Consider the following 27,273-nt stretch of genomic DNA (forward strand, 5'->3'; position numbering starts at 1 on the left):
ATGTTTTGAACAAGGGCCAGTTTGTTAGTCTGCCTGTCTTCTGAACTAAGGATATGTGAGGTATCAATTCAAAATTAGACTAGGAGGTGAGACTGGAAGTAAGGAGCGAGGTCATTTGATAGAAAGGAGATGAGGGATGTGAATGGAGCAAGGGAGCCCCAGTGGAGGGAGATGAGAAGGCATCAAGTCCAGGAAGCAGGAGGAACTAATTCATTCTGGCCACTATGGTCACGCTAGCTCAAGGCCCTTCAGAAAGCTGAGCTGGGCCATCTTCTCTCAACTAATGGTGCTGCCCATATTAGACCCATCTACTATTTTGGAAGACCTGCGTGTCCTCCAGCTCCTCTCTTATCACTGTAGCTGTTCAGGGTTAGCTTACTGGCCATCTGAAAGGTCCACAGAGGCTGGGGAGGAGTTCCATAGAATAGTGCTATCTTTGGGGAGACACACTCAAACTTCTTGGTGTTTCTTCTCCCTCTAGAGGACCATTTGGTGATCAGTGATGGTCCAGCCTCTTCTAGCTTAAGGAATAGGAAGCCATGAATTACAAGATCAACATATAATTGGCTTTTGTTCCTCTAGATATATTTTGTTCCTCTAGATATTTTGTTCCAGTAGATATATCTTTGTCATCATCATTGCTATCCATTCAGTACTCATAATGATCGCTGACATCTGTAGAACTTCTGCAAGGAACACGCTTGGTAAATGCCATCTTTTAGTCTGGCTGTGCCATGGGAATGCCCGAGACATGCGTGTCATGAATGCTTGCCTCTTGCCAGGTATCACTAGGCTTAGCACCTCATTGCAGCTCTCTTCCTGGAGTAGGTACTATTGCTCTTATTTTGCAGGCGAAGGGACTAAGGCTTATAGAGGTTGTGCTCTTTGGCCCAGGGACACACAATAAGGCTGGGATTTGAACCCAGAGCCTGCATGTGCTTAGGTTCTTTCCCACCCTGCTCCTGTGCTCAGCGAGCATTCAGGGTTGTGGTTGCCATGCCGTGGAAAAGGAAACTGCTGAGGCCAGCTAAATACCTCAGCAATTTATAGGCTGCCCACTTCCAATCTCTGAACCAAATGTCTTTTTGATGAGGCCTAAAATCCACTCTAGGAAACCGCAGAGGGGAATTTCTGAAGTCATTTCTAACTTCCTGTGAAAATATTCTCTAACTGGCAAGAGATTGTCCAGATAACAATGAATACACAATAAACTGCATGCCTCTGCCTTTGATACCTGGCTCACAAATAACCCATTTGGCTTCCCAATCACCCAGATACCTAAAACTAGCAGAATTTATGCTTGAGGCTGGAATGGCTCTGTTCAGCCAGAAAGCAAAAGTTTATGACCAAACCCTTTGCTTCGAAATGAAATCTAGTCTCTTTGGCTCGACTTTATTAGGCCATATTGTACAGCGATAGGAGACATAAGTATCCAGAATCTGCTGTCACTAAAATGGGACTAGGTTGGCGAGTGTTTTTGTCCTCACACTCAATACTGTGTCCTGAAATGGGAAATTTGAATAGAAATTAGGGATGCAAATCAGGGCCATTCTCTGAAACTTTATTTTTAATTGAATTAAATATAGGTACGCTATCTTGCTACTATATGTACACAGCACATATTCAAATGGAGATGAAGCTATTATTGGGGTCATTGGATCAATGGAAAGAGACTAAGTAGATAAATCTGGACCCCTGAAATATGGCTTAGACTAATTACCACTACAACCCAAACACTTGGATACCCATCTTGTGCCTAATTATCTACAAGCTTTCTCTGTAACTGGCTCTGATATTTAGCAGTACTTCATGGAAAGCATTCTTTTTTCATCTCTAACTCAAATCTTTAAGCTGCAATGGATTCCCCTCATTCACTGATCATCAGAGGCATAGTGAAGACTCCTTGTTCCCAGTTCTTCACTGTCCATAAGAGGAGCTCCTGGCTACTCAAAGGGTGGTCCCTATGTGGGCAGCATAGGCAACCTCTGGGAACTGGTCAGCAGCATCTTAAACCTCATCCCTGGATTATGGCACCAGAAACTGCCTTTTACCAAGTTCCCTCAAGGAATATACATGTCCATCAAAGTTTAGGAAGCACAGACTCAGGGTTTCAGAGGACTTTTAGGTGAAAGTTCAGATGTATCTGCTGGTAAGGAATTGGATGGTATTCTCACCAAACTATCTGCAATGCTGAAGATTCCTCAAAGGCATAGGCAACTCTCGAGTTGTTTGTCATTAAAAGCAAGCTTATAATTCCTGTGCTGACTGAAACATTCTCTTCTTTCTAATTCCTTTCCTCTTCTCCCAGCTTAAAAAAAAAAAAAAAAAAAAAAGATTAGCAGTTGGTGTTGGTCTCCATTTTAGAATTTAGGATAATGAAATAGCCAAATATAGTCTTTGCTGGGCTCAGTCTATTTTCTCCTGAATTTTTGTTTGACTTGACATTGGAATCAGAAAAGTGAAGGCAAGGAGAAGACAAAGAGGAGCTTAGCCACATGCGGAGAGCAGCACAGGCTGACACAGGGAGAAAGGGCTCCTTTCCAAGGGATGGAAGTAGGACTCCACCAGAAGGAAGGACTCCAGTTAGACTGGAGATGGACACTTTTTCCTGAAAGTTGCTACTTTCAACCTCAAGTCTCTAAGTTACTGCATTGAGCTTTGAGAAGGCCACAAGTCACCAAGAAGTTCTGTGATGATAAAATTTCCCAGAAAATATTGCTCATAGTAAGAAGTTTTCTGGGGAGTTTTAAAATGACCTAATTATGTATACTCCCTGTTAGATCCTAAGAGTGCAGAATTTTTCAGTATTCAGAGGCAAAAATTGCTTTTTTTCTTGCTCCAGCACTACATGCTGTGAAGTTATTCATGCTTTCTTATGATTAGAAGCTTGGAAAAATTCTGCTTGCTTGTTTGTGTCTCTTTCTCCAGTTTTCTCTTGCTTAGTTCAACTCAGCAAGTATTAATTGAGCATCTCTTATTTGCAAAGTTCTTTGCAGCTTATTCTAGAAGACAGAGTTGAACAAGACAGCTTTTCCCTGAAGGAGCTTGCAGTCTAACAAAGGAGTAACTTCTGTTCTGATTTTTGCTTTATTGCAGTTGTCAGGTGTCCAAAGAATTAAATGCTCTAAAGGTGGCCCGTGTTCACTTCCACATACTGAGCATGTTTTATGCCGGCTACTGTCCTAAGCATTCCATACAGATTGTCTCATTTAGTCTTTGTAGCCTCCCTGAGTTGAGTGCAATTTGGATTCCCATTAAAGTAGGGTGGAGCACATCAAATTGGGAAAATGAGGTGGCATATGATTTGAACCTCACACAAAAGGTTGGATTTTTGACAACTGAAAATGGACATAGATGTATTTCTAATAGAAGGTGGAGGGAAACAAAGATACCAGTGTGGGAAACCAGGAGTAGAAGCTTTTAGATAATCATTTCCCATGTCCATGAGCCGCTCCTTGAAATAAAAGATTCTGTGACCATTACTGTTTCCTCCTTGGAGATCTATAGTTCATATGAGCATGTTAAATGTGCTAAGGAGCATTGCACTAAAAAATACAATAAAATTAAAAATGCAGTTTGCTCTCCAAATTTATTTCATTCACTCAAAAGTATTATTTAGGAATTACTGTGTACCATACTCTGTTCCAGGTAGTACAGATTAAGATAAAACTCTGTGCTTAGACAGATAACATTACCCTATGTACATGTATGATTACTTGAATGGTATGAATCTACATCATGCACAACCATAGAAACGAAATGATATACCCCATTTCTGTACAATGAATCAAAATTCAGTCTGTAAAAAAATAAAAAAAAATTTTTAAAGTACAGAACAAAAAAATAAAACTGGATTTTAAACAATAAAAAATAATAATAATCTACATCCTAATGTGGGACAAAACAGAACCCCTTTTCCACTCTCTTTGGTTTCAGGTAATATCTGCTGGTAAATTCTGCCAAGTTTGCCTTTGTGAAATCTTAGTTGAGAATAAATTTTACCTTTGTGAAACTTAGGGGAAATTGTAGGAGGTAAGGTTTAAAAGATAGAGTGGTCCCATACTGTAGACCAGCACAATTCCAGGTGTGGTCCGTGGTCCAAGGATGAATGTTGTGAACTGTTTAGTACTGACCTGAGAGGAGATAAGTACAGAAAATAAAAAAAAAAAAACTTAAAGCAATATGATAGATTAATTTTATGTTGGTTGGATCTAATGATAAAAATATTGATCTTGTACCTGGCAGGTCTTACTTTTTCATTTCTTTTTGTATAAATTTATTTTTATTCAATTCTACAAAAGCTTGGTTCTTCAAAATAGTGGTTCTTAGAAATATATCAAAACGCTGATCCCTCACCTCAGGTAGTTAGGAGGCGCTATCCTGGAAAGTCCAGGATGCAGGGCTGAACTGTCCTATGGATGGTTAGATGGCTGGGGGAGGCAGTTGTCGGTGTGGGGACTTTCGCTTCTGGCTCACTCCGCCCAGATTAGAATTATTTTGAGTGGTATTTCAAGAACCTTATTTGAGGCACAAGTGAAGATGTCCTTCACTATGAGCAACACTGCAAAATCAGATTCCTATTTGGTCAGATAGTGAGTAGGCCAGTTTTTAAAAAGGTTAGACATCTTTTAAGCCAAAGTACCTTGAAGAGAAAAAAAGAGGATGAAAAAGCCTTCTACATATTGAAAAAAATACCATTTTCCTGACAGAGAGGTAACACCCTCTTAAATAATTTCTAAGTAATTGCTCTTTTTAAAAGTTCACATGTCCCTCTTTCTGCTAACCTTTCCTTTATCTTCAGTCCCTACGACATTCCATGTCTCTCCAGACATGGTCTGGGTTGGGGTAATGTAGTGGGGAAAATGACATGCATTTTAATGCTTTTGCATGTGGTGTGGTATGTTAATTTCTCTCTGAACACCTCATGCAGGCTGATTTTTTTTTTCATAATGTCTGATGGAAGAAATCTCATTTGATAGTCTGCAGCCCACTTGTCTGAGAGTAAGAGATTTGGCTCAAGTTCACCCCGAAATTAATCTTTGGAGTTGTTTATTTATTCATTCAGTGCTGAAGCAACCAGTTACCTGGCATTCCATCAAATCTCAAATAATTTGTTTTAATTGACATTGTTCTGAAGCCTTTGGAAAAATCTGAGATCCTTTCATCCTATTCACACATCCTGGAAAATACAATCTGAAATTGGCCACAATTATGGAATGCCAAATTGTTATGGAGTCCCTGAAATCCAATGCTCCTCTCAGAAAGGCTGCTGACCTCAGACCACATCCAGGAAGTACAGCATTGATATGCAATTTGGCACAGAGAAGTAGTACATTCTGGAAAGGTACAAATAACCATTTTCCTCTGCTCTCTTCCTCTGGTTTCTGCTTTGTCACAATTCCCGCCACCCCAGAAAGCTGTGCAGGGAAGCATTCTCTGTGCCAGCACCTTCTAGGACCTCAGGGAGCAAGATTCACACGTTCTGATTTTTTAATTGTATGAGTTGCTTTTAGGATTTGTAATGATACTAAAGAGCTGGAGGCTAAGAAGGGGTGGAGAAGGAGATAAACGCATGCCCTTTGATCAGAGCTATAACAAACTCATTGACATTAGAACATAAAGGAAAACCAAATAGAAAATTCAAGAAACTCAATAGTGAAGTCCTGTTACCACCTGGTTGTTCTTAACATTGTTCTCTCCAACAAGAGAGGAGAAGTATGGCATTGGTGAGACCTTCCCCCATTGGCAGTGCAGGCCGTGCAGAAATGGGTATACAGGACCCCACTTGTTTTAGTAACAAGCCCACACACTCATTGGCTTCCATGTTTATTGTGGTCATCAGGGACTTGACATGTTCTGGGGTGCTCTCTCTTTTTTGGCAGAATAAATATGTTTTCATGGGCCCTGAGATAATGTTGGTCAGTTCATGTCACTGGGCTCTGTTCAGACTGTCACATCTAAAGGACAGTAGCAATATATTATTTTATAGTTTATATGTCCAAATAGTCATTCATATGTGGCTAATTAATTCTGATCAAGCACTCCTGTGATTTGAAACCTCATCCCTTAGAGGACCACTGTTCACTGAGAATTCAGATACATTTTTTTAAAAATGGTAAATGCAATAAATGCTTATTAATACTACTGCCAGTTTGGGGGCAGCATTAATGTGCAATTGTTATGACCCATCTATTGCTTCTCTTAATGCAATGATCATTGGTTTTTATAATTTTCTCTTAGTACTTTATTTTTTATGTACATACTATAACATATTTGGATTAAAACAGTGTATTATTTTCAATTAAATAAGAATTGGTATATGATAACCTTTGGAATTATTTGTATGATTCCAGAGATAGGAATGGACTTTCTTAAAATTATTTGGCTGTAATCAACAGAGTTTTTTGGACTCTTTACTGGGAACAGAAATCACAGTGGCTGTAAGAGATCCCAGCCAGGAGGGTTGAATTTTTCACATTCACTAGGCTGTTAGCATTAGAGAAACACAGTTTCACTCTAATCACAGGAAACATAAAAAATAAAAGGCATCATTACTGTGCTACCATTAGAGGCATATGCAGAACCTGGGATCAGGAAGGCGTGACTTTCCAGGAGCCAAGGCTGATATTTTGGTACATTTGATGGTAGAGCTGGATTGGTGTAAAACCATTTGCTTGGGAGGTTAAACTAGACTGGTTGAAAAATTAGGTAATGAAGGGTAGATAAATAAAACCAAGAGAGGGGTAGACAAGCTAACCCAATGGCTCAATTCCCTTTGCTCACTGACAATTCTGTGTGTATTTGATGAATAAGGACCTGCAGCACATCACCTGCTCATCCTTGCTAGGTGCTCTTCTAAAACAGCTGGGATTTGATGTGACAGCCAGAGGATAAATTGCTGCCTCAGGAAATGCTTTGCCTTTGACTGATTGCCGAATGGCTGGCAAATTAATTTTGGCACCTTTCCCTAAGTCATTTTGGTCCCATTCCTTCATTTTTCTGCTGGAAAGTGTGTCTTCACATTACAGTTAAAAATACATTGACAACACAAATGTGGGGAACAGCATGTACTATTTTCAGCAAGAAGTTATAGACTGGGGTGGTTCCATTTTATATAATAGAAATGATGCTTTTATCCTCTGCAAGAAAGCCTGAAGGACCCTTTTGGCTGAGCTCAAAATCATTAATGGTTCTTGTCGATCTCTAACATCCGTGGGCAGGGCTCCAGGTCTGAGCTTTTGAGTCCTTGCTGAACTTCTGCTCGGGTGTTTCCCCCTTAGGCACTTATATATGGCATATCTTCCCTGCTATCTATCCCCCTCTTCCTGGGCCATCTGCCCTGAGAACATGAACTCTGATTCCTGTTTGTACCACTGATTGGCTTTGTGACCTTCAGTAGGTTACTTAACCTCTGGTGCCTCAGTTTTATCATCTGTGGAAGCAGAATCCTAATGACAATAACTCCCTCCAGTCTCCACAGATTTCTTGGTTCACTGTCATTTTCTTGGTATTAAGCACAGGGTTTTAAATTCAGCATAATTTACACCCACTTTTCCTATTCTAAAATGCATTGACAGAGGCGAGGGGAAAGCTCATGTTGTTTTTGCGTTTTCAAAGTAAGTTGAAGACACCGAACTTGAGACTCAGAAAGGTGAACTTTGATAGGGAGAGATGATTAAAGCTTTTCCTGGGTCCCTTTTCCTGACATTGCACTACAATGTCATAAGGCTGGTCTTCCTTCCTGACTCTCTTGATGTGATTGGCCTATTCCTGTCCTTGCTCTAGCATAGCTTGTCATTCTTCCCTTTAAGGATTAAAGGGTCTCAGTATCAATTATAATTACTAATTCTGCTCCTACCTTACGCATATGGATTTTAACACTTTTTAATTGTGGTAAAATACACATAACATAAAATTAACCATCTTAACTATTTTTAAGTGTATGGTTCTGTGGTATTAAGTACACTCACATGGTTGTGCAAACATGACCGCCATCCATCTCCAGAGCTCCTTAATCTTGCAAAACTGATGCCTTCCTATCATTTATACAGTGACTCCCATTGCTGCACCTCCATCCCTGCAAACACCTTTGCATATTCTGCTTCCATCAATCTGACCAGTTTAGGAACCTCAAATAAGTGGAATCATTAAGTATTTGTCTTTTTGTGACTGTTTTATTTCAGTGGCATAACACCTTCAGGTTTTATCCACGTTGCAGCATGAGTCAGAATTTCCCTCCTGATCAAGGCTGAATAATATTCCATCGCAAGTGTGGACCACATTTTGCTTGTCCATTTGTCTGTTCATAGTCACTTGGGCTGCTTCCGCCCCTTGGCTATTATGAATAATGCTGCTATAAGCATGGGTAAACACACATAGATTTGAGATCCTGCTTCTAGTTCCTTTGCTTATATACCTACAAGTGGAATTGCTGATCATAGGATAATTGTCTTTCGTTTTTTGAGGAACCACCCGTCTGTTTTCCCATAGCAGTTGAACCACTTTGTATTCCCAACTACATGTCTTGAAAAGATATGCATGTAGCAATTTTCTACTTTTGTGTGTGTAGAATGCCTTCATCAAAAACCTCAAAAAAGTGTTGGCTTTCCACATGGAAATGGTGTGAAAGTTGGAGAAATTTTTAGCAGATTTAGAACAATGGATTTAAACTCGTCAGCTTGGATACAGTTGATTCAATGCTACTCTAACGTTGCAAGTTATTGTCTGAAAATCTACATATGGATGTGAAAGAGGCACTTTGTCTTACAAAATGCTCTGTGCGCTTTTTCCAGTTATTCGACTTTTAGTCCTCAAGCATTTTAGAGGAGCCACGAGGGCAATCGTGCAGGAAAAGGGACGTGGAAGAATCAGTACGAGTCAGATATGTGTGGTCAGATACATCTTAGCCAGACGTGCCTGCTGCTTTTTCTGGCAAAGGGGAAAATACGGAAAAATAAATGCCAGTTTTAAAATAAGATTTAATCAGCAACCAGAGAAAGTACTAAAATACATAATTTGTTCAATAAACATTTGCTGAAGGAATAAATCAATGAAACACTTTTCTCTAATTTTAAAACAAACATGAATCATATCATTACCTTATAAAGAATCTGTTTCTACTTATTTAAAACTTTAGTGATTAACCTACAATAAAATTTTTTGTAAAGAATAACTCTTTTGGGACACAGAGGCATGAACATACTGACCATAATTAAAGGAACTATGTTAAAACCATTGTAACTGAGGCATCTCACCAGCAATCAGGAACAATTAACATAAAGGTTCATATATTCATTATTTTTGAAAATCAATTATAATATTTAAATTATATTTATTATATTTAATATTTAATATTTATAATAAATATAAATATATTTATATTTATTATATTTATAATATTTAAATTATATTAAAACAGCATACTACAAAAGAAATGTCTCTGCTGAAGGAGTAGGCTAAATTCTTATACTTTAGGGGTACTATCTACTCATAAGGCTCTACTTGAGGATGTACAAGTAGCAATACTTCATATAGGATCCTACTTACCAATGAAATAAATTATGACAATATGGTTTCCAAAATATTCTGAATTTCAAAAATTTCTATTAATGCACACTTGGCTTTCTTCAAATTAGTTAAAATTAGTGAATATTTTTTATTTGAAGAAATTTGTTGGAATGTTAGATTTAGAACAATTAAAGAGTTCGTGCTTAGCCGAACACATTGCAGTTAATGTTTATGATCTTCCTACCTATCAGCAGAAAGGTTGAGAAGCTAGTTTTCTGAAGGAGCCCATTCTGGGGAAGACCAGTGAGCAGATGAACAGCCCATACCCAGCAACTCTGCATAGCCCATGCCTCGTGTGTGGGAGCATGCTAGAAGCTGTTCAGCCTTAACCTAATTACCCAGGTTGATCACGAAGCAGACAAATCATCTGAAGGCAGGGACTTTCAGTTTATTTCTAATTTCATTCTTGACTTTTGTATACCACAGCGTCAGTGAGTAGATGATGACTGTCCTCTTTCCCACGGTTTCCTTGTTTCTTTCAAATCCAAATGTTTCATTTCTCCTGGTTATCTGACCAATCAGCCACAGGCAAGATGCCTTTGAACACAAGAACAGAACCAGAAATTAGAAAGAGCCACTTCCTGTTGCCTGGGCAGCTTCCTCTCATCTTCCTCCTATTGAAGACTTTGCAGGAAGGAAAGTGTGGGAGGCAGCAGGTGGAGGACACATAGTCTGCCTGCCTTCAGGGACAGGTCCTTGGCATCCCTCGGCTCCCTCAGCCTTCTTGTTATGATTCCCTATTGATCCCGATGGGGCTGGGAATGGGGCTCAGTGGTAGCGTGCTTACAACATGCATGAAGCCCAGGTTGGATCCCCAGCACCACAAACAAACACAAAAAGACAAAACAAAATTGAATCCAAATGTAAAATCCTCCCAGAAACACATAGCACGAATAGGGTTGTTGGCAAAACTGGCTGAACTTGATTAGTTAGGGAAAAAAGAAAATACTTATTTTAGTGACATTTGGGGCAAGAGCTTTCTGAAACATTTTACTCATTGTGACATGCCAGGTAGGGTCTGCTAAATTGTATTTTCCAGAGCAGAAATGTATTGTTTTGTTGTAATATATACACACCTCCATTGTAAAAGCCTTCAGATGGTACAGAAATCTAGGGAAAAAATGTTATTCTACCATTCAGACACCATTGCTAATATTTTCATATAAAACTTTCCAGATTTTTTTCTGTGTCTTTACAAGTGTTCAGTTGACTTTAAGTCTTTTTTTTTTAAGTAGGATCAGACTATACACATTTTATAATGTTGGTTTTTATCAAATTACTATCCAATTGTCCATTTTTTTCATAATTTTTAATTGATTCTCAGTATTCCACCATTGTATAGTGTGCTTCTATACAATAAGTAGAGTATTCTTGTACATATCTTCCTGTATTTGTGTACTTGTTTCTTTGCCATGAATATTTAAGGTGGAGTTGCCATGTAAGAGAGTACATGCTTTTACAAATTTTAAAAACTATTGCAAAATCTCTCTCCAAAAAAACTTGTATTAGCTGACTTGTCTATCATTATTGTGGGTGAGTGCCCATGTCGCCACACCCTTAGAAATCACACAGGTTAAAAAAAGAAACTGTACTTTAACGGGGCTGTCTTTCAAGTCTTTGGGTTCAGGGTCATTGGATGGGCACTATGGGTTTGTTCCTGGTTGCTGAGGTCAGGGTCATCTAACCAGTGCATTTTATTTCTTTGTCCCAGGCTATACCTTGCTTCCTTTGCAGTCTACAGTCATATTTTAAACCTTCTCCCTGTTTTCTTCTTCCTCAGATTGAGGAAGACACATGGCAGAAATACTATTTGGAAGGAGTCTCCAATGAAATGTACACAGAATATCTCTCCAGTGCCTTCGTGGGTCTGTCCTTCCCTACTGTTTGTGAGTAAGTGACTGTTGACTGGGTGTTCATTAGCTCTCGGGCATATTTAATGTACCCCTCACAGAAAGTCACCTACCTCTGGGTCACTTGGCAATTATTGGAGGGTTGGGGGGTACTGTGTGCTAAGTTCTGTGTGATGATGAATAACAAAGTGGCTCATTACATGTCCCTGCCTTGGGGATTTCCCCTGGTGCCAGATCCTCCAGACCTGAGAATCTGGGGCTTGGATCCATCATTTGTACTAATTCAGGAACTGCAATTAATCTCTCTATCTCAAATTGTGCTCCTATAATGTAGGCCTATGTGAGAAGGGTAGCATGAATACTTTCTCTCTGATTTAATTTTTAAATTTTATTTTTATATTTGGTCCTAGGGTTTGAACCCAGGGCCTAACACGTGCTCAGCATGCACTCTACCACTGAGCTACACCCCCAGCCCTCTCCGATTTTAATGTTGCAAACACAAATCTTGCCAGACCCTGAATTAAGGGATTTTAGTCTGTCTTCTCATCAAGTCAGATTATAGAGACACGAGAGAAACTACTGAAATAAAACCATCAAAGTGCTTTTACCGTTTATTGAGGAAACATGTGACCAAATGTACAAAAGGAGGCCTTAAAGGAACCCTTAGCGATTCAGCCCCCGCATGGATAGCCGCCATGTTGTCGCAAGGTTTAACTTCCTGCACTGGCTCAGCAGGAGGGAGCAGAGCACGGCTGCCACGGCCCCTGCAGGCTGAAGAGGTGGTCAGCTACAGGGAGGACCTCGCCTCAGGAGCTGCAGTTGGCCCCCGTGAGGCATAAAGCTGCCTCAGATTCCTCACTTAGAATCTCAAGTGCTGGGTTTGAGCCAAATGGGGACTTTGTCCCCCGTGAAAACCCAGAAGCCCTGAGAATGCTGAGATGCTAAGCCTGATCTATTGACACCTGCATAATGGGATTGATGATCTCTGCCTCATTGATCAAACCTCCGAGAGCCCACTGGGCTGAGGAAGAAGAGCCATTTCCTTGCTCTCCCTGTCCATTTACTAACCAAACCTGCCTTCTGGAAAGGGAGGTCTGAAGGTGCCAGAACAAAACCATGAACTCTTTACAAGGAAGGAAAGTCCAGAGGGTTTGGGGGTTTGTCTGTGTCATCATCTTCTGTTCCCTGTGCAGCAGGGAGGGAGATGGAGCACTTGGTCGCTTTGTGTTTACCTGGAGACTCTTGTCAGCGAACACAGCAGGTGGACGCTGCCAGTGCCTGGCCCAGACCCTAAGCACTCCAAAATGGTGTGGCTGTTTACTGAAATTTCTCACCCTGTCTCTAAGCGAAAGTTTAAATGTTAAATGGACTGGAAAAGTGAATAGGTAATTGATTCGGAAGGAGTTATTTTCTGAAAATGGATGCCCTATTGTAACTCCCGCTTGCTCCTTTCTTTGAGAGCTATTTCTCTTTCTGCCATGGGAAGAAGTTAACCATTCAGAGGCGCCGGGCCCTGGAATGCTGGGGCTGTTCTGGGGGAGGTTTCTCCTCCTCGGAGCTCAGCCTGCCTAGGATGGAAAGCCCCAGGAGGAGCCTGGACGTAGAACTGGTTTTACTAAAAGGAAAATGAAACTTCATATATGTGTGTGTGTGTGTGTGTGTGTGTGTGTGTGTGTATAGTGGGGGTGATCTGAGCATGCAGTAGAGCTGCCACTGCCAAGGGAGGGGTCTCATAGAGTTAGGGGTGTAGACTGGGGAGTCTCTAAACCCTCTTGCTTGGTCACTGACTAGTGTGTGTCTGATACCAGTGATCCCTCAGAAGGCCCTTGGTTCTTCCTGTTTTCTCGCCTCTCTCTTATTCTGCCCCTGGAATGGGAGTCAGTTCATTTGAGGACTAAGAAGGGTGAGGACTGCTGCCACTAGGGGCTCTGATACTCACAGGGTACATTGGACATATAGTTGCCTAATGTTTCATTTCTTAAAGGCATGTGGCCCATTTTTTTTTTTTAAAGTGGTATTTCGCACAAAAACTGGATTTCTGGCCTCTCTTGAAAGTTCACTGTGGCCATACAGGACCTGCAGGACTGACTCCCATTTGTTATAGCAAAGGGTTGGTACAGTCCCCCATCCTGATGTCTTCAAGGAGGCCAGGGTAGCATCCACATCCCAGATCTGGCATTGTGCATACATGATCTTGTCAACCCTGACCTGCTGGGTGGTGTGAAACTTGGCCTTCAGCACTGGCTCTAGAGTCAGGCACAGGTAGATACAGTGCTGCTTGAATATTTCCCTTGATTGATTTGCATGTTTAGAATATGTCCCAAGGAGGAGAAAATCACTCAGACCTACCCTGCTATCAGAGAATTGAGTGTTTGTTCAGTAAAGCTACCAGAATACAAAAAAAAAAAAGAAAGAAAAAAAAAAAAAAAGCCAACTTCTGATGTGAGTGAGAATGTGTTCAACTTAGTGCTATTATTCCTTAATGCAATGATACAGCAGAGGTGGAACTAATCAATAAAGAAAGGACATTTAATGAGATTTAGGAACATCCCAAAACATTGAAGCTCTCCTCAAGCATTTGATTATCTGGAGGCTTAATTATCTGTGTTTTCTACTTTAAATTAAAGAAAAGCTATAACTCAAAGTTACCAGCAGTTTAATGATAACACTCTTCAATTCAGGTTAATTAAAGCACAGCCGTAATTAGAGTGTAGTGTTGTATATCACTCGGCTGGCGCATAAGTATTTTCATTACTGTAAGAATTGGCTATTCAATTTCAAGATGACATAAAGGACGCCAAAATATATTTTAGGCTGGTTCGGGGAGAAGAAAAAGAATTGGAGAATATTCTGGGTATAATAAAGCACAGATAAAATATACAGATTTTCAGAGCAGTTTCTGTAATTATGTGCTGCACTAAAACAATATGCGGCCAATAATGTCTTAAAGCATGAAAAGAAATAAATTTGTTCTTCCCCCAGGCTGGCAGAATGCCACTTCACAGGATGGGATCACTGCACAGGAGAGCTTGGAGTTTTCTCAGTCTGTCTGTGGAAAGATAAGGGGCCAAATACATAGGTAAAGTTCAAGGTCATTTCCCAAGAGAACAGAAAGGAACTGGAGAGAAGGCAGGAGGGGCAGAAGGCCTCCCAAAGCTAGCTTCTTAAAAATGTCAAGCCTAGCCAGGTGTAGTGGTGCACACCTGTAATCCCAGTGGCTCGGGAGACTGAGGTAGGAGGATCTCAAGTTCACAGCTAGCCTCAGCAATTTAGCAAGTCCTTGATAACTCAGTGAGAAACTGTCTTTAAGTAAATATGAAAAAAGGCTGGTAATGTGGCTCAGTGGTTAAGTGCCCCTGGGTTCAATCCCCGGTCCAAGAAAAAAATTCCAGCCCAGAGATACTTTCTCAATACTCTCTTGTCCAGGATGAGACTCACATCAACTCTGTACTTGAACTTCTCAGTACCAGCCTTCTAGCTGCACTGTGTGTGTGAGCAAGAGATACAACTTTATTCCCAAACCAGAAGCTACTTTAGACAAAATACAAAATCATATCAAACCTTTCATCTATATTTTCTCATTTATCCTCTCAACCATCCTATAATGTTTATATTAATGTGACTATTCCTGTTTTATAAATCAGAGGACATGGATGCCCCCTCCAAAGCCACCTGCCAGACAGGTTACAGACCAGGACTCTGACCCTGCCTGGCGCAGTGGGGGAGACTCAGAGTAGGTGCTCCTTGACAGCTGGCTTCTCAGAAATTCCCTGGGGAGCTTATTAAATGGAGTGACATCCAGCTTCATCTCCAGATATTCATGTTGGGACGAGTCCTGAAAATGTTTATTGTTTTAAACAAGGAAGCCAGGCGGTTCTGATTCAAAGTCTGAGGATTAGAACTCCTATCTCACGATCCCACTTCGCACCCTGGAATAACCTATTCTTGTTCCCCACTTTGGGCTCAGTCACTGGAATGTTTTAGCCATAGAATTATAGGAGGGCCACATGTTGCAAGCTTGTGTTAAAACTGGGGCCTTTGCTTGAGCTTCTTTCCGTCTTTCCCTCTTCACGTGGGGTGTTCTGCAACCTCCAGGGACAGGACTGAGTTGGCACTTTGCCATGCCAGGAGAACCACTGACTGCTCTCCCCACACCCCAGGCCTAATCCAGATCAGTACAGGGAAAAGACGTGGGGGCACTGAGCCCTTTAAAGCCTGTAGTCAGGTCTCCACTGGGGTAAGTAAGGCAGGATCCACTGGGAAGGACAAATAAGCACAAATGTAGAAAGTCCTTGGGAAACAAGAGCTGGGTCAAGGCCAACCCCTGAAGTCATCTTTTGGCCTCATTAGAGATCATGGTGGGCCCAGCCTGGACCTTCCCCAAGATGCTCACAGGATGTTCCTTTCAAGGGCCAGCAGCTCCTAAGCATGTCCCCTTGGTTTTGCCCCTGGAACTCTATGGCAGTCACCCCAAAGCATAGGAGCTTTGGGACCTAAAGGAGGGAGAGCATTCCAGTGTTACCTGAACACCTGCAAACCACCTGCTCCTCCCTCCACCTTCCCCTGTGGGCAAATGTGAACGTGCTGGGCCAGCACCAAACCTGCAGGGAGATGGGCAGGGTCCTGCATATGAGCGACTTCCACAAGAGGATGCTGTGTCAGGCACAGAGTGTGAGCCACGGAATTGCAAAGATCTGGGCTCAAACCCTGGCATGGGCCACTTGCCTGATACAGGTTTGGGTCTTTGTGGACCCCCTTCCTTGGACGCTACCAGCTGCCTACCTTGGACTTGGTGTTACTCCCAGTTTCCTCATCTCTAAAATAGGATTATCATTTCCCTCTCAGTACTAGTTAATGTCGTTTCCCCCCAGTTGCCCCTCCTTTTTCTTCCACCCCCTCAGTCCCCATAAAATAGAAGCACCTAGAAAGAAAGACATACCTTGTGGCATTTCCAAGTTCTGTTAACCCTTACTGTCCAGTGAATTCTCCTGCCTATCAGTCACCAGTCAACAGACCAGATATTTAAACAATTTGGGATATTTGTACCATTATCCCAAGCTTGGTGCCACTTCTAGAAGAATCTATGATTAGATCTGACCAAAAAGATGGACATGAAAAGATTAATAACAATACTTATAAATACTGAAGGATTTGGTTTTTCTACGGTGGTTTCCTTCACACCTTGCAGTCTGGCTAAGGCAAATCATACCCATCCTCAGAGAGACACAGTACCCCTGAAGTGCCTGGTGGAGACCCCCAACTGGAGTATAGATGCTGAGGGTTGTGGGGAAAGCTCCCTGCAGGCTGGAGTAACCAGGGGAGGCTTCTTGGAGGAGACACCCTTTGAACTGTTCCTCCTAAGGACATTGGATTCAGATGGAGGGTAAAGAGGGAAGGGGGTATTTAAGGGATTGGGAATTGGGATGAGAGACAGGGCCACACAGTACGACACAGAACCACACAGAATTCCCTGAACCCTCAGGTCTCAGATTTTAGATGGGAGAAAGAGAAACACTGGATATATTTTGACACACGATGTTTTGGGGAGAAATGGGGAAGGTGTTTTCATCATAAGCGTTAGCAAAGGCGAGGATGCACTCCCCTGCCCCAGGCAGGGAGAGGGGAGAGCAGGCAGGTGGGCAGCAGCAGCCAGAGGAAGCCAGAGGCTCAGCAGCCAGGCTGCCACAAGAACTCTGCGTTCTAGGTTCTGAGTCCCCCGGCGAGTCTATTAGTCAGTCATTCATCACTTGCAAAATATAAAAGCTTAATTGTATCAGGTTTTTATGGTGCAGGGGGGATTAGGACAAAAGATGTATGTAAAATATGATGTGTCTCTCTGTCCCTCTGCAGCTGATGGAGCAGTTAAAATTCAGATTTGATGCGGAGTATGTTATGCCCAGTAACTGGGGGAGTTCAAGCCAGAGCTTTCCGGGCCATGCTGAAGGGCATGTCCTCACAGCCAGCGGTGAGCGTAGGCGCTACTGGGCTGGCTTCTGACAGTGCAGGGAGATTCCCCATCTCCCCACTGCCAACCTGTGTTCAGTGCCCCTGGAATTCAGAAAATCCTGCTCTCTTGTGTTGTTTTGCATAGGCAGATCTTTCAAAAGAAGCCTCTTGAGGAAACCAAGAATGTCAGACTGCCCAGAGAAACCAGTCTCTTGCCCCATGAAAACTCTAGCTAATTCACCTTGAGTCCTGTTGAATAATTAGAAAGGCATCCAGATTTGAACATGGAGCAGAAAGGCAACCCCAGTTGTTAAATGATAGATTCCTTTAGACTGGCTGCAGAAATGGGCATATTTTAAGAATTTAGGGAGGGCTCAAATCTCATCTTCTCAAAAATATTTTCCTTCCACAGAACTGGCCCTATTTACCCATGTATCATGAGAGTATTGTAATTAGGGCTTAACACATTTGAAAACAGATGTAAGGATAATATTGATGATTATTTCTAATATATGGTCCAGAAAGGTGGCCAGTAATCCATCTGTATGTTAGTGAATAAACCAGTGACAAGAAAATCTACAGGAATCCTTAAAGATAGACTGTAGAGGCAATGGCAGGCCCGGAATTCTTGACAGAGGAGTCAGGGAGGGAGATGAATTGGAACCTTGACTCCATGCTGGGTATATTTAGATCAAATGCACAGTTTTTCTTTATATTATGTTTCTGATTAATATTAATAGCAGCACTCTCTAAAAATAACTTTGTTCTTACTTTAGTCAAATGATAATTGTCTGTGTAATGTAATCGTTTTTGGGGGTATTTTTTTACCAGGTTTTGAACCCAGGAGAGCTTAACCACTGAGACACACTCCCCCTTTTTTCCTTTAAATTTAGAGACAGGGTTTCACTGAGTTGCTTAGGGCCTCACTAAGTTGCAGAAGTTAACTTTGGACTCACCATCTTCCTGCCTCAGCCTCCCCAGCCACTGGGATTATACCCAACTTGTTTTTCAATTTCATGTATTTTAGGTGTGCTAGTGGCATGTGTGTGTGTGTGTGCGTGTGTGATGAGTGTGTGTGTGTGTATGCACACATTTGAGAGTATGGACTATTTTAAAACCTTCCCATTGCTCCCTTACCCCAAAGCAATGAAGAAAAGGAGTTTACCAACACCTCCATAAACATGTTCATCACTTCTGTTTTCTTGGGTTCAAGTCTTCAAAATTATGATGTTTTAAAAATTTTAACTAGAGGTTTTCATCTTGAGAAGTTACTGTTGCCAATCAAAGCTCTGAAATGTAGATATTTTCCATCCTAGCCCCTTGATTCTAGGGACCTGATTCCCCAGAGTGCCGTGTTTACATCAAATCTACTCTGGTGATGAGCATCAGCCAGACAATCCCAGGGGCCTCTGGGTAGCAGGAGAGGGGCTGGTGTTTCAGGGGGCTGATGCTTCCATCCTCACCCACCTTCCTCTCAGGGTGAGTCACCTTCACTAGCTCCAGACCCCATCTTTGCACACTCCTCCTGAGCACATTAGAAGGTGCGAACTCTATGACAAGTTTCCATGCTTAATTCACACCAGAAAGCAATCTTTGCAGTCAAGGGGGCTGACTTAATGGCAAGAACAATTTATTTCCCTCTGGGTAGGTAGAAACAGTTGGACTCTAATTCTTAAGAGCCTTTGTTCAGGAACATCTGGGTTGAAACTACTATAGTTAACAGATGATGCTGGCAGTAAAAAAAAAAAAAAAAAAAAAAAAGGAAAAAAAAAAGAAAAAGACTTTGTATAATGTCATTGTCAAATTTGGTAGACCGCTACTTAATAATTATCAGAAAAGCAATCTAACTTGTTATTACAACAGTTTTATTGCAGATTGCTGGTTTAAGACCTTTTTGTGACAAGTGGCATTTTTTTCTTAAAAAAAATAAGTCATTTCTATTCCCCTGTAATTATTTTTTGCAGCCAGTGACAATTTCCTGCTTTGGACATATTGGGACATTTTATTTTAGAAACTAAGAATTAAATTCTTGCTAACTTATAGCTGATCTTACCCTATTTGTCATGCTGTGAAGGCTTCCTGTTTTGTTTTGTTTTTTGTTTTTTGTTTTTTTTTTTTCTTGTGTCTTACCTCTTCCTAATCTTGCTTCTTGATTCCACATTGGTCCTCTGTTCTTTGAAACACAAATACTCTGGGTAAAGCCAGAGAATGGCTTTAAGGACTGAATGGCTCCACATTGTCCTCCAAATAGTGTTGAATCATGGAAGTAAATATTTAACCACAGACATCAGTTTTGGAAAGTCTGAAGGCATAGTCTTAACTGTGTTCCCCTTGCAACATGATCTCTAGAAGATTTGAATGATCTTAAATCAGACTTGCATCTTGGCATAATAGATCCAAGGCCAAGATTAGATTCCCACAGCCTATTACTGCAACTATTTCCTCTGACACCCTTTTTTTCCAGTTTGTCTGCTTGAAGCTAAGAAGCATCTTGTCTGAGGACCCTGTACATGCCTCCTTTATTCTGGCTAGACTTTCCTAGTTTTCTACTCTGTCCCTTCTGCATCACTTCAGTAACTTCTGAGATTCGGCAGCCCATTTATTAATGTGTTTATTTATTCAGCCTTTATTGGAAGCTTGCTCTTTGCAAGCCTCAAGATGCCAGGGAAGCAGAGCATGCATCCTATACTAGAGATACTCAATCTAGAGTGGAGAGAGATAAACAGGCAAGAGATCAACCCTGTCAGCTCCATTTTTTTCTTGCTTCCCTCTCCTCTTCCCCACTGGATACCCCCACCAGACGCTGCACCTCTGCTATATTCTTAAGCCCTGGACACCGACACTGGCCAACTCCCTGGGGCAAAAATCTATGGATTGAAGACTTAGGGTACAGCCATAGTTCTGCTCCAGTCTGAATAATGGTTTATAATTCAACATATTTTGCCAACCCATTTGGGAGCAGGGGTTAAAAACTTAGATACCCATAGGGGGCAGACAGTTAACAACAAAATTTGAAGAGTGAAGGGGTCCAAGACAACTTGGAGCAGTGGGGACTCGGGCACAGTGGCGAGCACATGTCCCCTCCAGGGGTTGGGGAGTGAGTACTTCATAGTGCCAGTCCATTTTAGCCCTATGGATGGTGGTTTCAGTGTGACTTTATGTGATTTTGCAAGGAAAGCTGAGAAGCCATTTTTCCTTTATTGTGAAGTCACCTGTTGGTATTTGTGTCCAGCTTTTAATAAAACACTGTAATGGCCAAGCAGAATGTGTCTGCATGTTGGGCTGTGACCACAACTTCACTTCTCTATTCTTAAGTGAATCATCTGTGTGCCACACTGCATTGGGACTTGATTTCTGCTTCTGGCTTCCTAACCATTCCTTCATTTCCCTTGGTGACCGAATTCAGGGCCTCGTGCATGCTAGGCAGGTGGTCTTTTGCTGAGCTATGTCCCCAGCCCCACGTTTGTCTTTTTTGTGTAAAAGCCATTTGACCTTTAGCCAGTTGCTAATTGTTTTGGACTTCAGCTTGTCTTTTATATGAGAAGGGCAGGATCAGTCACTTTGAAAGGTTGGTGTGACACTTTGCCTTTATTCACTCGGTTTACATCACTCTATGACTTTCTTCTCCCGTTTCTCCTTTGGCCAGTGAGCAACAGCTTGTTTTGGGCTAAAGGACTTCTTAAAAGGAGGTTTCTGTAAGGGATTGTAGAATCATCTTAGGCATGAATTGAAAGTTTGGAGGTTTTGTCAGGCATGGCAATTTGTGATGCCAGCAACTCAGGAGGCTGAGGCAGGAGGATTGCAAGTTTGAGACCAGTCTCAGCAACATGGTGAGGCCCTAAGCACCACGTTGAGACCCTGTTTCAAAATAAAAGATCAAAAAAGAGCTGGGGATGTGACTCAGTAGTTCAACCTCTGGTACTGAAAAAAAGAAGGAGAAGGAAAAATGTTAGGAGATTTTGAATTTAAAATTGGAAGAATGCATGAGGTTGCATAGATTGTGTTGACTTTCCTGCATTAGGAAGCTCCTTTTTCTGATATCCAGTTGGTAAATGACATTATAGTAGCTAGGAAGAAATACTTCACCATTACTATGAACAATTCTTTTCTTCTCACCAGTAGGCTTTGTTTCATAAAAGCAAAGCAATTAAGATCTTTGATCCCATGAATAACCAGAAACCCAAATTGAAATGGTCATTGCTTATAGGATAACAACAAATTAACCTTTGCATAATCCATGCTAAGTGAAGATCAGCTTTCTCCTTGATTTTTTTTTTTTTTGCTATTTAACTACTATTTACATTGGATATAGGTTTCTTAATCTGGCAGTTTGGTTGGATAAACATTGCATAAACTATCTGATCTTTTTAAATAATTTAAGCTCCAGAAGTAGCAACCCCGTAAAGGGTGCATGTTAGTGGAGCTCTATGGAACTTAAATTAAGAAGGGCATTTTCCGAGCTGCAGTTGGACATGTGTGTTGGTGTTTCAGCAAGCTGCATAATCAGCACAAAACCCAGGTCATTAGAGTCTGCTGGCAGGAATCAGAAGGCCTGCAAAACACTGCAGAACCACATACACCTGAGTGGAAGTGGGCCTCTGGAATCTGTCTGTTGAAGACAGAGCTGGGAAACCAGGACCTCATGTGTAGGAATGAGCAGTTGGTCTAATTCCTCCTGTAGAGCTCAGGGACTTCTACAGTACTATCCCACTGGATTATGTCACTTTTCCATGTAAAACCAACTGAGGTCCTCCTATTCCTTAGAATAAGCTGCATACTCCATGCCGTGGCAAAGTTGTTATAACCTTGCTTCCACCTTGCTCTCTGGCCTACTCACTATCACTCTTGACCTTGCTCACTCAGTTCCATCCTCTGTGGCTTTCTTGCTGCTTCTCAAGCACCCAGAGTTCTTTCCTGCTCCAGGGCCTTTGCACATGTCATTTCTACTCCATAGAAAATTGTTTTCCCTTATCATTTCATTGCCTGTTCTCATGCTCCGTTGTTCAGTACATCCTCAGTTGGCCCTCTTGGACTGTCACAGGTCACATACCCTTTGCCAGTCACTCTTCATTCCCTTAGGTTGTTTTCCACATAGTGTGTCACTATCTGAAAGTTTATTATTTATTCTCTCGTATATTTGCTTATTGCCTATATCTGCCAATGCAAAATCAGCTTCATGGGAGATGAAAATGTATATCCTGCTGGGTATTAGCTAGAGACCTAATATGCAGGCACTGGGCAAGTTATATGGGTTTTCTGAGCCTTCGTTTTTATTTTTATTTTTATTTTTTAATTTTTATTTAGCTTTTAATTTTTTACAGACTGCGTTTTGATTCATTGTACACAAATGGGGTACATAATTTATTTTCTATGGTTGTATACAATGTAGATTCATACCATTCGTGTAATCATATATGTACATATGGCAATGATGTCTGGCTCATTCCACCATTTTTCATACCCCCCTCATTTTCTTCTACATATTCTAAAGTTCCCCCATTATTCTCTCATTACCCACCCCCACCCTCATTATATATCATCCTCCACTTATCAGGGAAAACATTTGGCCTTTGATTTTTTGGGCTTGTGAGCCTTAGTTTTATCAACTGTAAAATAGAGATATCAATAGAAGTCTGAAACAGTGGGGTAAAATTTCCCTCTCGGTGGTACTGGGGTTGTGGCTCAGTAGCAGAGTATTTGCCGAGTACGTGTGAGGCACTGGGTTGAATTCTCAGCACCACATATAAATAAATAAAGGTCCATCGTCAACTTAAAAAAATATATATATATACATATATTTATATATTTCCCCTCTCAGGGATATTGTGAGGAATAGAAGGGGCCATTAAGGAAGGCCCTACCCTTTGACCTGGCACCTTATTCCCCATAAAATTCTGGAATTAAATAACCTTTATCTCATTTTTCAATCTATCAGTCATCCAAGTTCATTATGCAAAATGTCCTTAAAAACAAAGTGATAATTCTCATTGCTAAAAGCTGTAATATATATGCAATTCATTTTTTGTTTATGTGAGTTTTTAGTTTTGAGTATGTAAATATATATTTGCATGTAATTCTATCATGTTATTTACAAGTTTGCATCTTGTTTTATAATAGTATTTGTCAGTTTTATATTTTGAAATAGTCTTGAAAAAGTCATTTTGGATGCTGCCTAACACCATCTTGCACCATTTAAACATTACCTTATTATTGGACACTTAGGTTGCTTTAGAGTTTTCTACTCTATATAAATAACACTGACCTGAACACCTTTATAAGTATTTTATGGCACCTCTTATTATTTTCTTAGAATTAAAACTCAGTGAGAGGGAAACATTTCTTTACTGAGCTCTTTATATCAGTGGGTACATTCTCCATTCACTATGGAGAATTCTAAGCAAGTCCAAAACTTTTCAAGAAGTTGTTCTGGTGGAGGAGGGAAATTCAGACACGTGAAACAATAAACAACTGGGACCGGTGTAAAATAGACTCCAGGCCTAATACTGTGGTTACGGACTAGGCGCTGGAAGAGTCCTGAGAATAAAAATCAGGAGTAGCTGAAGCTGGAGAACACCTATGGCTTGGGAGATTAGATGCACTGTGTCCTGGGAAGAAGGGGCCAGTGCAGAAGAGAAGGCATTTGGGTGGGGCGGGAGGCAGGAGTGAAGGCAGGGAGCCCGGAAGGAGCCAGCCACAAAGCACCGGGCAGATGAGGTGAGACAGCTTGGATGAGCCAGGAGTGACAAAGCCGTGGTCATGTGCTGGGCACTTACACGGAGGCAAAGTATTATTACCATCATTCCAAGCACACAGGGGTCTGCTCGGAACAACAATAAAAGCCATTTGTACAAAAGACCGAAATGGAATCCAAATAACAGGTCCAGCTGCTCCAGATCTCTCCCTCCCCCCGTAGTTAACGTTTTACTACCCAACCGAGTAACTAATGAATCTGGCCCTGTGTAAATCCCCAGGCAGGAATCCCTGCTTGGGGTCTGTCTAGACATCCAGACCTGAGAGCAATTTGCACTTTGAACATCCAGCGCCTTATCACTCACAAGAAATCAGGTCTAATGGGGAAGCGGGGGCTGTGGCTTCCACCCTCCCTCTGGCGCTGGGACAGTGGAGTGAGGATCCCCTTGGATAAGGACTGCGTTAGTAGACCCAGCGGTCCTAACGGTGTTCCTTGTGTGACTGACTGCTCATCCAGGAGCACTGACTGCGAGTCTTCTCCATCTCATTGCAGGCTGTGTTTTGTGAAGCTCAAGCTCCTAATGATAGCCATTGAGTACAAGTCCGCCAACCGAGAGAGCCGGTAAGTTGGCTGCCTCCCAGCAGCCCGCTGACATCTGATGCGTGAGTGTGCATTTGGAGAACTTTTGGTCCACTTCCTCTTTCTTACATGTTGTTTATTTGCTTGGAAGCTGACACAACACCTCTCTGACCCTACAGGGTACACTTAAGGCATGCTCAGCCAGACACCGCAGCTCCTCTCTCAGACCAGCCTAGCATCCCAAGTTCAACTGGGTGTCCGGAGAGGATTTCCCCAGAGGAGAGGGATACGCTAGCTATTCAAGTACCTCCACCTGATCATGTCAGTGTGGGCTTTTTGTCTTCTAAGCACACAGCCAGGGACAGACCCTTTCTTGAAGCCCTTGTTTACCTCTGTGAGCAAGAAGCAGGTGGACTCGGCCTCCTTTACAGCAGGCCTGGGGTAGAGCCATGATGGGAGACACCAGCCCTCTTGATAGCCAAATTACAAGCAGCCTATTGTGTACCATATGTGCTTCTCCCAGTGCAGCCGAAATCCAGGTGGCAGAATATCAGCTTCATGTAAATTAGCCAGGAGAGCAGAGCTCAGAGGCAGGAGCTCTCTTTATTTATTTATTTTGCACTTAATTATGTGCAAATCAGACTGATGAGGGACAGGGTCTGGTTGAAATAGATAACGCACCAGTCAATACTCGGGATCACGGCTGGAAGAGGGCGTCATCATGTTAACATGGAATTTTGTTGATGGGGTACTGAATGCATTGCAGATAAAATAAACAGAGATGATTTTTGCTCACCACTTCTTATCAATAGTTTTGGAAGAAAGAGAGCTGGTTGAGAGAGGCTCTGGCTTTTGTTCTCTGAAATGACATATCCGGAGTCTGTTCCTCCTATGGTAAATCATTTGTTCCTGCACATGCACAAGGGTTGAGTGCAGACACCTGCTGGCAAACGCCTTCAGAACTGAGCAGATGCAGGGCAAGACTAGAAGGTTCCTGCTATCATCATTGAAGGAGTTTTCATTATCTGAAAAATTGACCCAATAAAGCCAGATTTCCAAATGTACAGTCTGTGTCTATGACCCAAAAACAAAACAAAACAAAACAAAACAACCCCACAAAACACTGGATTGTAAGCAAGTCCAATCCAATGTTTTCTCTTCCTTAACCACCAGATCAGATTGTATGCAAAGTCAATCTGATCAAATGCTGAACTACTTTGAAAATCCAAATCAACCCAAAGGAAGATGAAGTGGTAGATTTGGTGGCCACGTGTAGAACATGGCTGTAGCAATTAACAGATATGTATATATGTATACATTTTTTTCCATGTTGGCAAAGTGAAAAATATTGGGAGAAAGTTAAGAGGGTCCTGGCTATTTTTTGTTCAACAGCTAAGGTGGAATCTTCTGGGGTGACTCTTTGACCATGTTTTTGCCAGTCCTCACCTCTACGTGTTCGGGGGCGGGGCTCGTGGATACTGGATTTTTGCAGATTATATTCTTCACATTGCCAAATCAGTAAATATTTGTGTAACTCTGTGTTCTCTCTTTATCACTTCTGTGCATTTCTCAAACAAACAAAAAAAAAGTGTCATGATGATGCGAATAGTGTTTTTCCGACCATTCTGGAATAACTTCACGGCAGGAGACTGCTTGATAAACCTTGACCAATCTCCCACCTGCTGCCTTTTGGTCACAGGGAAAGAGAGGGAAAGGCAGTTGATGGTTCATTGTGAATCCACTGTCACCATTCTAACAAAATGAGCTCAGCGATCTCCCTGAAGACATCTCTTCTTTGATGGGCCCTCTAATTGATTCACAAATCTGAGATGTTTTCAACAAAGCCATATTTATTGATACGTTCTCAGACTTTTTTTTTTTTCTAAAAAAAAAAGAAAAGGTGAAAAGAACTTGTTTGGCTTTGTTTTGGCTTTCTGTGTGCAGTTGCCAGCTTTGGGCCTCAGGTGTGGCTTGGTCTCAGTGTGGAAGCACTTTGGTTCTTGTGGGAAAAGGTGTGTCTGAGGGAATGTGGATCATGCTCCTGAGATAACACGGGAGTCATCCAGCAGAATGGCCGTGTTAAACAATTTTGGATGCTCCCTGAGAAAACACTTTGATTTTGTTCTTCATGCAAAACGTCCCCTTTCTTACTCTCTCACATTTCGTAACTAACCAGGTGTTCTGGTGCAGAGAAGCCTGCCTCTCCCTCCCACCCTCTTGCTCAACCTGTGTTTAACAGCCTCCTTCGTTGTTGGTTTCACCCATGATGCTGATTTCATGCTTTGCTGAAAAACCTTGTTTTCACCTGCATCCTTCAAGTGATTTGAAACAAAGGTTTTATTCCTTCCTTCCTTCTGGTGTCAGTCGATTTATTATCCAATTGTTTGATTTTAAATTCTTTTCTTGTCGTTTTGCAGAAGCCGAAAGCGGTATGCACTCTTCGTTAACTTTCCTTCCAACCTCCACCCTCTGTCTTCACTCCTAACCACAGGACTAACCATTTGCCAAGAATTCAAGAAGAGAGAGATTATATATATAGATGTACCTATATATAATCTCATTCCCTTGTCTAGTGTATATATATGTTAAACATATATATACATATATACCCCTCTCCAACCAGAGTACATAAAAATCAAA

At 41.6% G+C, this 27,273-nt stretch overlaps 1 protein-coding gene across 15 annotated transcripts in view; it reads left to right on the top strand.

Annotated features, from left to right (window-relative positions):
* Nucleotides 1-27,273, top strand: part of KCNMA1 (potassium calcium-activated channel subfamily M alpha 1) — a 710,543-nt gene that overhangs the window by 542,319 nt on the left and 140,951 nt on the right. For all 15 annotated transcript variants that reach the window (XR_013763654.1, XM_079138788.1, XM_079138796.1 and 12 more), the window contains exons 15-16: nucleotides 11,348-11,457; nucleotides 24,607-24,675. Coding sequence is in view for 14 of the 15 variants with exons in the window: in XM_079138788.1 (XP_078994914.1) it covers nucleotides 11,348-11,457; nucleotides 24,607-24,675 (179 nt within the window). In the remaining variant the exon portion in view is untranslated. The remainder of the gene's footprint in view (nucleotides 1-11,347; nucleotides 11,458-24,606; nucleotides 24,676-27,273) is intronic.

This window comes from Sciurus vulgaris (genome assembly GCF_902686455.1).
Source record: "Sciurus vulgaris genome assembly, chromosome: 4".
NCBI classification, from domain to species: Eukaryota; Metazoa; Chordata; class Mammalia; order Rodentia; family Sciuridae; genus Sciurus; species Sciurus vulgaris.